Below are 12515 nucleotides of genomic sequence, written 5' to 3'. Positions count from 1 at the left end.
CAGTGATTTTGATGAAAACTAGCCACTGTTTAGCTTGGGATTTCTCAGGAACAGAGGTGTGTAGAAATACACGGTTTGCACTCACCGAGAGCTTAAAGTCTCACCTTTTAATCAAGCTAGTGTATGTGTTCATAGCTATAACACAGAATATGCTGTGGCTGTACATAAATCATCAACAATGGTCTAGATTGCTGGCACTCTAGGACAAAGCTCCCGAAAACAGCTTAGCTTTTAATGAGTTAAGAAGGGATTGTAGGATATTTGACCGGCATATCATCAAAATGTCCGGAAAACAAAACCTCTGCCGGTCACTTTGGCACCATTTTTTTCTAGCGGAAACTCTGGTTCTTACCTTACTCTGGGTCATACCTCTCCCGTGTCGGTATGTGCACTCAAACGCTCTGGTGCGCGGTGCGAATCTGTTAGCATGTTGCTATGCTAGCGGGCTCAGACGTAGCCATAGATAGAAGTAATCAAAAAGAGGCCAATTTCATTGTTGTCATATTTGTGAAACATTAACACAGGTTAATGTATACCTGTGAGTATTGTCTCTTTCAACTGTACAGTGGGCATCGCTTTCAAATGGCCACTTCAGTTGCGCATTACGAGGCGTGAAGCTGCGTGAAGCTTTAGTACCACTTTCAGCCACTGTGCGTCGCTCTGCCACTGTACATCGCTCTGTCAGTAGCCTGACTGCTGCCCCTTCTGAAAAAGCAGGAGGCTAGGCTACCTTTAAACGTAATTGTTACCGAGAGGAATCCCAGTCTACAAATTCAATAACAAAATAAATCGTAATTAAACATTACCTCGATTAAGGCTACTTGGGTATGGCTTAAGGCTTGACTACACGGTGGTAGCGAAAATTGAAATCTGCTTTTGATAGCCTACCGGTGCCACTCCACAAAACGAAAAAATATCTTATTGCTGTCTATGTTATTGTCAGTGTTGGGGGGTAACGCAACTACGCAAATCAAAACAGTGTCTTAATTTGCCCTACTTCTTGACTGCAATGTAGTCAGTTGACTGCTTGACATGTCATTTTTATTTTTCTGTACAATAAACAAATACATCTGCTTTATGGCGCAGAATTACATTATTTGGCTGACTGCAGACGCGCCACTTCCCTCCCCATATTCCAAGATTAATATAGTAGCCTATACAAAAAGCACTTCATACTATCATAAAAAAATCGTTAAAACGAATAGCTATTTGCAATTTGACAAAACACTGGTCCTCATTTTGCGAATGCGAGGACGATATGAGCCTGTTGCATTTAGTTAGATGTCCGAGTCACGCATAAAGTTTGAAAACCACTGGCTCGTAATCACAATAATTTAACACACGACAGTTGGATAGCCTACTTCATCATGTCCCCATGCCTACATTTTTGTGAGTAGCATAGAGATCGTTAAAAACAATAAAGTATGGCTCTCCGTTTGGGACATCGAAAACTTATATTTTTAATAGACTACCGTCGAAGATGCTGACTTGCAAAAGCCTCGGGATAACACGTTATCTCCACTATCATCAGTCATGCCCCTTGATCAAAGTGGGGGATGAAATAAAAGTTTGAGAACCACTGGCTTACCTGCAGTCCAGAACACAGAATCTGTTGCAATATTCTGATGATCGGCGATGATATCGGCAAATGTTTGTTTTCCAAAGTAAGAATTTCACTTCACCATGTACCTTCGACAATGAATAGCTCATTACACTTGTTACTGTTAAACGTAGGCCTACCTGGTATCATTACAAACATTATCCTGTGTCCTAAAACTGGCATATTTTATGGCATTGTGTCATGTAAGTTCGTTGCAAAATCTAGAGAAATGTGTGAGGTGGTCAGCGGGGGACAATTGACACACATTGGATTGTGTTATTACTTGAACATTCCACAGCGCAGGCTTTATATAAAATTCTTCAACAGAAGGCCTCGAATGTTGTCTTGTTTGTAGAGCGCTTTGCTTCGCTTCTGTAATCTCGGCTTCATTGAAAATGAGGGCTTCCCTCAATGACCCTCCGAGAATAAATAAAGGTTGAATGAATGAATGAATGAATGAATGAATGAATGCAGGCTTGCCCAAAATAAAAAAAACAAAAACAAATTGTTCCCTTGCGATTGGAAGCTCCAGTTGCGCATAGGCTAAGCATTTCAAAACATCGCAACGTAAAATGCCACAAAAAAGCTGAAAAAATTAGGAGTCCTAAAGTTAGGAGTCACGCCCATTATTTTTAGGAGTTGCTCCTAAATTCGCCAGTTAGGAGCTACTTTTAGCCTTAAAATTCTTTGTGAATACGGCCCCTGAATAAAAAGGCCTAGCCTAAATGAATCAAGGCAAAACAAATAGCCTAGTAGCCTAATGAAACATACGGATTGATGTAGTATCTTTGTAACATTTATTAAATTATTCTGTTACTATGCCTGCGTTTGCAAAAGAGAACATTTTAATTTGATTCACAATAATGTTACATTTAATTTACATTTTGACGATGATTAGCCAAGTTTTGGTTGTTGTTGGCGGCGTTATTGCATGTTAGTTATGCCTACAATGCAAAATTGCTTCCTCACGATTGGAAGCTCCTGTAGCTGCATAGGATTTCAAAACACGGCAAAATGCCGCAGGTTTGTGAATAGGTCTGTGAGTAAGGAGTCCTCTTGACTTCTTTTAAGCTGTCAGAGGTGGGAAGGTGGGATTTGTTGGGGGGCAGGGCCGGATTAACTGGGCACAAATGTCTGATGGCCCCCCTTCCCCCCAGCCAACGTGAATCGGGTGGTTAGTTAATAGGCCTATCGTGAAGATTTTTCCTGCCAAGGCACGAGCGCATCTGTGAGGCTTTATAGGCTATGCCGAAATAGTTTTCAACATTTTGAATATTAGTGTCGGGTGAATTGAAATGTTCTCAAAGTAGCCTTATGGCTGAAAGCTGCTTGGGACCCCCCCCCCCCCCCCCCCCCCGTCAAGCAATATAACCATACAAACGCGCTTCCTGCACTCATTGTTTCAAAAGGAGTAATTTTGGCTTTGTCAGAACTGAAGAGCTGTGGACGGCACGGTATGCCCAATGAAAATAAATTAACGCAACGCAACACAACACAACACAGACTCTGCTTCTCTCGCGTCAGTCACTGACATGAACGAAACACAGAACCCGCTTCTCTCACGGCAGTCACTGACAGTAACCTAGAATAAATGCATGGGGAAAAACACTTCCCCATGACAAAGACATCGTAAACAATGAGAGTTAATATTTAGTCACTAGCAACATTCATCTGTCCTTTGTCAAATGTATTATGTTCCAAGTAGCCTATGCGTAATTCTGCTTCATAAAGTTGAACAAATACATTTGCTTATTTCACAGAAAAATATAAATAGCCAGTCTACAGTGCAGAGTTGGTAAGTTATGGTAGGCCAACTTGCAGTGAACATACAAAGAGGGGAAATTATTTCTTGTAGCTGAGTAGCCTCAGGTGCGCACGTAGAAGGCCGAACATGCAAGCGCCAATGAATCGTGCTCTCACGACAATCACGCCGTTAAACTTAAATAGGTTAACATCACTCTAAGTTCGCCTTCAAGCAAGGAAAATGATGATTTGAAGACATCTGTTTCGTTGGAAGGGCAAGGGGTAGCAACAGGGCAACACAGAGACAGGCCCGATGGCAGGGCTGTTATGAGAGTATTAAAATATGGGATATTCTACGGGAAAACATTAAAACGGCAAGACAGCGGGGAAAGTTAAAATACGTGATAAACACGGAAAAAGTTGGCATGCATTGTTTCGGTCCCCGTGCACAGGGATTATTTGTCATATTATTAATCACATATGATTATTTGTGAAATTGTGCAAACAGGCGCAACACATTTGAAAAGGAAGGACTGGTAGCATGCAAGCTCACGGGAAAGATTGATTTAAGAACGTTATCACAGTGTGTGGCTGTGGCGCGGGCGGAAGACAGCGACAATTGGCAGGGGAGGGTCATGTCTTTTTTAACAATTCTGTCGGAGGGTCATTGAACAATTTCTAGCAGGCAAGAGAGGGTCATGCAACTTGCAACTGAAGCACTCAAAATTCCTCTGGTGGCCCCTTCAATAAATAATGAACAGTCCCTAGATTGCTGCTGGGCTATATGTCTTGGTTCATGTCTGTTAACAACTCATTGCCGTCAAACGCATAGCCTATCTCGCGGTTGCATCCATTACAAACAAACATGCAATGTGAACGTCTGGAATTGGGGAGAGCACTAAATGCTCTACTGAATAAGCACGAAGTCAAACCTTTAAATGAAAAACACTCTTTAATAATAAAACAATAAATAAACCGCTAATGAAGTAAACTTGTGACCATCAAAAATCGTTTATCGCCTGTAACTACGTGATAACAGGACGTAACAGGAAGGCATTTGGCTGAGCAACGGAGGTTAATATGCTCTATATTTTGTCCAAATGATGTCTGTCTATCATCGTTGCACTCGGAGAAAACCAGAATGTTTAATTTGTCCTGCTTCTTCTACGGCTGCAAACGGGATTCACTCGCAGTTAACCAAATATTTCTTTATTAGGGCAGGCATATTTCTGGCTATTAAATTATTTCTAAACCAGTCTGCTAAAGTCTGTAGTGAAGTCTGTGTAGGGTTTTCCAGGCTCCATTTCTTTTTACGAGACACCCTGCTCACTTGAGCCATCTACCGGTTGTTTGGGTTGTTGCAGCGTCTCACTGGAAAAATACAAATTAAAGTTGCGTGATACCGCGTGATCCCACGCGCGGACCGCGAGTGAAGCTGGCCAAGTCGAAGCACTGCCCACTGTAATCTCATTCATTTTTTGACCATACTGAGAGGAGCTAAGTTAGTTAGCCACAGCGCTAACATTTAGCTAATTCCATGGTTTGCTGGTGGAAGTACGATGCATCCTTAAAAGCACTGGACTGGACTGGGACAGTTCTCTTTGCTAAAACGTTTTGTTTATCTGCTGTTGACTCGTTCGCCAACACTGTCACATCGCTCACACTGTCCTTGGTGGTCCTGTCAGTGCTGCCAGTGAGTGTAAACTGATACATTTAAGAAATGCACACGAAGACTGCACACAAAATAAATGTGACGAAGGTGCTCACACAAAGTAAGTAAGTGTATGGTTGACAAAGGCTAAGGGTAGGCCAAAGTAAAAGCAACGTTTTGCTTTCATAGCCCACAATGTAGATTGTGCAATGGTGGTTTACACTAGGCTTCTTATTTATTTTTATTTTTTTTAATACTGTATGAGAGCCTTTCATTAGCAAACCAGATAGTTAGGCATATTTAAACAGATAATGTCCCAGCGTGATCAAAACTTTGTTATGGGAGAAATGACTATCGGCCGATATACTCAAATATTGATATCGGCCTTCAAAATCCCATATCAGTCCATAGTTCCAACAAACGTTTGCATACACTGTTGTAAAGTTGTGTAATTCCTGTGGTCTAGGAGCATAGGAGAAGCATAGTTCTTCTTATATTGTTGCATAGTTGTGTGAAAATAAATAATTATAAATGGATCTAAGTTAGAATTCTAGTTCAGTATGTCATTGCTACCTTGTGTTAGGACTTTTTTTAAGTGTTTAAAATGGGGAAAAAAATCACCAGGTCCTTATTTCAAATAGGTAAAAATCACCAGGTCCTTATTTCAAATAGGTATATGTTTTTATCGATATCGACTGATATGAAACACTTCTATCGTGACAGTTTTCAGCCATATCGCCCAGCCCTACTCTGCAGTGCTTTCCGGTCGGTGGCAGAGCAGTTGCCATACCATACTGTGACACAGTTGGTATGGCAACACGCACGCACACACACACACACACACGCACACACACACACACACACACACACAGTGAAGAGGAGAGTGTTTTCAGAGTGTCCTCTGTTTGTCTTTCGTTCTAGATCTCCAGAGCAGTATATCACGGATCCACAGGACCATTGAGCTCATGTACTCGGACAAAAGCATGACGCAGGTACGGGGAACTAAGGCCCCCCTGGGCTTTCAAATGAGCTTGACTGCACAGGCTTTGTAAAACAAGCAGTTGATTTGCCTTAAAGCTGCAGTTGGCAAGATTTTTTTGATCATATTCACTGAAACTGACACTGCTCCGATAGAACAACATAAATCAGCCGGTTTTAGAAAAAAAATATCAGACACACTTCTACCTCCACCTAGAGCCGGTTATTTGTTTTGCAAAAATCCACAGCTCCTGGTTCTTCTGGTCCAATCAGACTGTCAATCACAGTCTGGTGCGCACTGACGAGCACAAACTCGATGAGAGGGTGCTCGGTGGTCGTGGGAGAGGGGCATGAGAGTTGTAAACATTCTGAATTTTGGCCAAGTCCCCTCAATCTGTCAGACTTGCCAACTGCAGCTTTAAGCTAAGACTGCAGGTCACATTGTTGTCCAAGCTATGATCCAGATAGTACCACTTATTATGTATAGTCATTTACATTAAGTCTTTTTTATTTGTTTTTTTAGTTATTACCGTATAAGTTGCATCAGTCAAAGAATGTGTCATGAAGAGAAAAAATGTAGCTAAAAATGTAGAGGATGCAATGCAATCAAGCATTTTGGGCTACATGGAGGCACAAGCTCCGAGAACGAAAGATAAAAACATGCGCGTTTTAAAAGAACACGCAGGGGAAGCCTAGAGCGCTCTCTCATGGCTGTAGACGGTAATGTTTCATGTAGGGTTCATGTCAGTTAATATGAATTAACATTTAAAAACATGTCCAATTATATATATTTTCATATATAAGTCGCACCTGACTATAAGTTGACCAGCCAAACTATGAGAAAAAGTGTGACTTATAGTCCGGAAAATACGGTAATTTGAACTTTTCATGGAATGGAAATATCAAATTAATTAAACATAAAACATCAGAAACAATCCAGACATGCTTAAAAGATTTACAGAAATAATCAGTAATTTAGATGTTATTATGTCTGAAAATCGTCTCAAATCACGACTGTGTGGTTCCACTTTAAGACGGGCTCTCTGTGTGGGTGTGTGTGTGTGGTTGTGTTTGTGCGCGTGCGTGCGTGTGTCTATTGTTGTGTGTGTGTTTGTGCGTGTGTATGGTTGTGTGTGTGTGCGCGTGCGTGCGTGTGTCTATGGTTGTGTGTGCGTGTGTGTGCGTGTGTGTGCGTGTGTGTTAGGTGCCGTACCGGCTGCATGCTGTGCTGGTGCACGAGGGGCAGGCCATCGCCGGCCACTACTGGGCGTACATCTTTGACCCGCGGCAGAACGGCTGGATGAAGTACAACGACATCTCCGTCACCAAATCGTCCTGGGAAGAGCTCATGAGGGACTCGTTCGGCGGATACCGCAACGCCAGCGCATACTGCCTCATGTACATCAACGACAGGAAACGCTTCCTTATAGAGGGTCAGTCCTCAGAGTGAACAGCAGGACGATGAGGACGATGGATTAGTTTATTAACTTTAATGCATTTTGGGCCCAGTGAGACATAATCCCTTAAAGAGAAAAGATGCTGTGCCAGATGTAGCTACCAGCCAATTTCCATGTGAAATCCTATTATGATGATCCTATTTATCTAATTTCCATGTGCAATCCTATTATGATGATCCTATGATGCAATCCTATTATGATGTTGGTGGTGATGATGATGGTGATGTTGATAGTGCTCATATACGTGTGGTTGAAAAGCAGGTAGATGATTTTGATGATTGTGGTGATAATCTTCGTGGTGGTAATAATGATAATTGTGAAGATGTTGATGATGGTGATCATGTACGTGTGGTTGAAAATGTAGTAATCCTAATAACCTGTGAGGTGAGGTGACGATGAGGGTGATCATGGAAATGTGGTTGTAATAATCCTAATAATATCCTAATCCTAATAACCCGTGAGGTGAGATGAGGTGAGGAATAGCTACCATTAGCTGGGTTTGCTGACTCCTACACTAATGTGATGGGCTCAGTTCCTAGATATCTTAGTGGGATTAAACATACGCCTTGAGTGGGATTAAACATACGCCTAGTGGATTAAACATACACCTTGAGTGGGATTAAACATATGCCTAGAGTGGGATGAGTGGGATTAAACATACGCCTAGATTAAACATATGCCTAGAGTGGTATTAAACATACGCCTAGAGTGGGATTAAACATACGCCTAGTGGATTAAACAGACGCCTAGAGTGGGATTAAACATACACATAGATTAAATATACACCTAGAGTGGGATTAAACATACGCCTAGATTAAACATACGCTTAGATTAAATATACGCCTAGAGTGGGATTAAACATACGCCTAGATTAAACATACGCCTAGACTGGGATTAAACATACGCCTAGACTGGGATTAAACATACGCCTAGAGTGGGATTAAACATACGCCTAGAGTGGATTAAACATAAATGCAGAGAAAACACGCTCTGTTGTCTGTGGTAATGAACACAGGCCAGAGAAAACACGCTCTGTTGTCTGTGGTAATGCACACAGGCCAGAGAAAACACGCTCTGTTGTCTGTGGTAATGAACACAGGCCAGAGAAAACACGCTCTGTTGTCTGTGGTAATGCACACAGGCCAGAGAAAACACGCTCTGTTGTCTGTGGTAATGAACACAGGCCAGAGAAAACACGCTCTGTTGTCTGTGGTAATGCACGTGTACGCGCCAGTAGAGCTTATATAACGCAGTTGCATAATGTGTGTGTGTGTGTGTACAGAGGAGTTTGACGTGGAGACGGGCCTGATGGTGACCGGCCTAGCTAAGCTCCCAGTGGACCTGCAGGAGTATGTGAAGGAGGACAATGTGCAGTTTGAGCGCGAGCTGAAGGTCTGGGACATGCTGCAGGCCCGCAAGGCTCAGCAAGAGAAGCAGGCCCTCGCCTCTGCCACCACCCTCGCCTCCGCCACCACCACCACCGCGGCACCACCCGCTGGCACGGAGACCGAGGCAGCAGGGGGAGACGGCACAGAGACGCCACAGGCCAACACCATAGGTGAGATGGCACAGAGACGCCACAGGCCAACACCACAGGTGAGATGGCACAGAGACAGCACAGGTGAGATGGCACAGAGATGCCACAGGTGAGATGGCACAGAGACCCCACAGGCCAACACCACAGGTGAGATGGCACAGAGACCCCACAGGTGAGATGGCACAGAGATGCCACAGGCCAACACCACAGGTGAGATGGCACAGAGACAGCACAGGTGAGATGGCACAGAGACAGCACAGGTGAGATGGCACAGAGACGGCACAGGTGAGATGGCACAGAGACAGCACAGGTGAGATGGCACAGAGATGCCACAGGTGAGATGGCACAGAGACACCACAGGCCAACACCACAGGTGAGATGGCACAGAGACAGCACAGGTGAGATGGCACAGAGACAGCACAGGTGAGGTGACAGACACACCACAGGCCAACACCACAGGTGAGATGGCACAGAGACAGCACAGGTGAGATGGCACAGAGACAGCACAGGTGAGATGGCACAGAGACAGCACAGGTGAGATGGCACAGAGACAGCACAGGTGAGGTGGCACAGACACACCACAGGCCAACACCACAGGTGAGATGGCACAGAGACAGCACAGGTGAGATGGCACAGAGACAGCACAGGCCAACACCACAGGTGAGGTGGCACAGAGACAGCACAGGTGAGGTGGCACAGAGATGCCACAGGTGAGAAGACACAGAGACGCCACAGGTGAGGTGGCACAGAGACAGCACAGGTGAGGTGGCACAGAGACACCACAGGCCAACACCACAGGTGAGATGGCACAGAGACAGCACAGGTGAGGTGGCACAGAGACAGCACAGGTGAGGTGGCACAGAGACAGCACAGGTGAGATGGCACAGAGACAGCACAGGTGAGGTGGCACTGGTGAGATGGCACAGAGACACCACAGGTGAGATGGCACAGAGACAGCACAGGTGAGGTGGCACAGAGATGCTACAGGTGAGATGGCACAGAGACGCCACAGGCCAACAGCACAGGTGAGGTGGCACAGAGACAGCACAGGTGAGGTGGCACAGAGACAGCACAGGTGAGGTTGCACAGGTGAGATTTCACAGAGACTGCACAGGTGAGGTGGCACAGAGACCGCACAGGTGAGGTTGCACAGGTGAGATGGCACAGAGACAGCACAGGTGAGGTGGCACAGAGACCGCACAGGTGAGGTTGCACAGGTGAGATGGCACAGAGACAGCACAGGTGAGATGGCACAGAGACAGCACAGGTGAGGTTGCACAGGTGAGATGGCACAGAGACACCACAGGTGAGGTGGCAGAGAGACAGCACAGGTGAGGTGGCACAGAGACGCCACAGGTGAGGTGGCACAGAGACGCCACAGGTGAGGTGGCACAGAGACGCCACAGGTGAGGTGGCAGAGAGACAGCACAGGTGAGATGGCACAGAAACAGCACAGGTGAGGTTGCACAGGTGAGATGGCACAGAGACAGCACAGGTGAGATGGCACAGAGACGCCACAGGTGAGGTGGCAGAGAGACAGCACAGGTGAGGTGTCAGAGAGACACCACAGGTGAGGGGGGGGGGGACAGAAGTGAAGTGGAAAGACAGGATGAGAGATTTATAGATGGAGGGATATGGGACAGGGGTGGAGGAGGTGTATAGATGGAGGGATATGGGATGGGTGGGGAAGAAGGGAGATCTTGCAGTGAACAGTACAGGGGTGGCGCCAGGTGGATGCTAGGGGGCGCTATAGCTCCTCTTGGATTAGCCATAGCACCCCCAAGAAAATAATGGTTTATATCTAATTTAAATATATTTAACCGCACCAAGACACTTGTCATTTTCCGTATACACAGACGCATGGCTACACTGGACATGCAACTGTGTTCTGTTTCCAGAGCCTGCTTTCTCTGTCTATGATCTGCAGCGTTAGGGCCTCCTTGACGAGGAGATTGCTGGAATGCGGATAATTTGCGGCATAATTGAACGGTATTATGGAACTGCGGACCGAAAGAAAAATAAACTAAACTTTTTCCAGATTAGGAAATATTTCTTAATTTAGTGTTATCAAATAAAGAGGTAACAAATGAGGGGGTAGTGGTGCGAGCGCTCATTCATGTGTGTGTGTGTCTGCGCAAGTGAAACTGGACTACTGGAGTTAACGTGGATAGAAGCAACAAACAATGTTACTTAAAACAATGGACAAAGAGGATTCTTGCTGTCCATGAAAACAGCATAGAAACAGTCCTGTCTAATCTGTATTTTACATTTCCTTACGAAATATATAGGCTATTAGGCTATCATGCATTAATAGCCCTTTGATACAGCCATGGGCCGTATCAAATAGCCTATGATGATGACACCGCTTTTACACATTTATTTTACTCTCGCTGGAGTGAACGCAGAACTGGCTGTTGCGCAAATAAATGGATCAAGGGATGATCTTCATCTCTGTTCACCAAAACTATGGTTTTCCTAATCCAATCGCACAAAAGATCATTTCTGAAAGGTTCTCTATTGTTAACGTGCAATATTTCTCCATGTGGGGTGGCAAGCCTGTCCCACCTGTCCCTCCTCCTGGCACTGTGAAACATGTCTTAATATGCCTGTGCTATATGTGCAGTATGCCATGTCCTGATGGTGTGTGTGTGTGTGTAGTATGCAAGGGTAGTGTGTGTGTAGTATGTGAGGGTAGTATGTGTGTGTATGCGAGTGTAGTATGTGATGTCCAGAATGTCTTAATATGCCAGTGTTCTGTGTGTGTGTGTGTGTGTGTGTGTGTGTGTGTGTAGTATGTGTGTGTATATGAGTGTAGTATGTGTGTGTGTATGTATGTGTGTGTAGTATGTGAGGGTAGTATGCGATGTCCAGAATTTCTTAATATGCCAGTGTTCTGTGTGTGTATGTGATATGCTCTGTACAGACTGCAGACAATAAAGATCTTTTCTCCCTCCACCTCTTCCTCCACCTCTCCCTCCTCCTCTCCCTTTCTCCCTCCACCTTCTCCTCCTCCTCCTCCTCCTCTTCCTCCTCCAGCTGCAGCCCAGCTGCCTGACCCTGAGTACATGGAGCAGCAGTCGCCCACTGACGACTCCAGGCATCTGAGGGAAGAGACCGAGAGGGCCATTGCTACGGCAGTCGCAGAACACAGCACCCAGGGCCCCGAAGTCCTGCTCAATGCGGTACGAACACACACACACACACACACACACACACAGACCTCTGAGGCCTGAGCCTGAAAAAAAATCCTGAAGCTGGAAACAGACCTCCCGATTTTTTTTCAATCTCAAGTATGGTATGAGATGACATGACGGATGACAGACGGAGTCTGGTAGATTTGAGCTGTTGGTTGGTTAATGGCGACCTTGACGACCATAGAACAGATGGGTCAAGAAAATCTCAAACATGTACAGTATGATGGAATGTGGATCGCGAATCACAATGGAAAGAATTGCAAAGGATTCAGTCTGTTACCCAAACACATAACGATTCCACGACTGAACACCATGACTACCGTTGCCTCCCTTGGACTTCCCACGGTTGTCACGG

The 12515-nt window shown here is 45.1% G+C and overlaps 1 protein-coding gene and 1 long non-coding RNA gene across 8 annotated transcripts in view; both read left to right on the top strand.

Moving 5' to 3' along the window:
* The window catches only part of usp25 (ubiquitin specific peptidase 25), an 84831-nt gene that overhangs the window by 43942 nt on the left and 28374 nt on the right, over nt 1–12515 (top strand). For all 5 annotated transcript variants that reach the window (XM_042092049.1, XM_042092051.1, XM_042092048.1 and 2 more), the window contains 4 exons: nt 5916–5986; nt 7177–7405; nt 8712–8987; nt 12003–12148. In XM_042092049.1, coding sequence (XP_041947983.1) covers nt 5916–5986; nt 7177–7405; nt 8712–8987; nt 12003–12148 — 722 coding nt within the window. The remainder of the gene's footprint in view (nt 1–5915; nt 5987–7176; nt 7406–8711; nt 8988–12002; nt 12149–12515) is intronic.
* LOC121709041 lies at nt 9040–10592 on the top strand. Of its 3 annotated transcripts, none has more exons than XR_006031821.1 (3): nt 9040–9588; nt 9790–9991; nt 10106–10592. It is a non-coding gene; the product is annotated as an uncharacterized LOC121709041 (long non-coding RNA). The 3 variants fall into 3 exon arrangements; XR_006031819.1 differs by having other exon boundaries at nt 9790–10169; nt 10209–10592; XR_006031820.1 differs by having other exon boundaries at nt 9790–10233; nt 10437–10477.

This window comes from Alosa sapidissima, chromosome 5, assembly GCF_018492685.1.
Source record: "Alosa sapidissima isolate fAloSap1 chromosome 5, fAloSap1.pri, whole genome shotgun sequence".
NCBI lineage: Eukaryota > Metazoa > Chordata > Actinopteri > Clupeiformes > Clupeidae > Alosa > Alosa sapidissima.
This window is presented reverse-complemented; position numbering and strand designations above follow the sequence as displayed.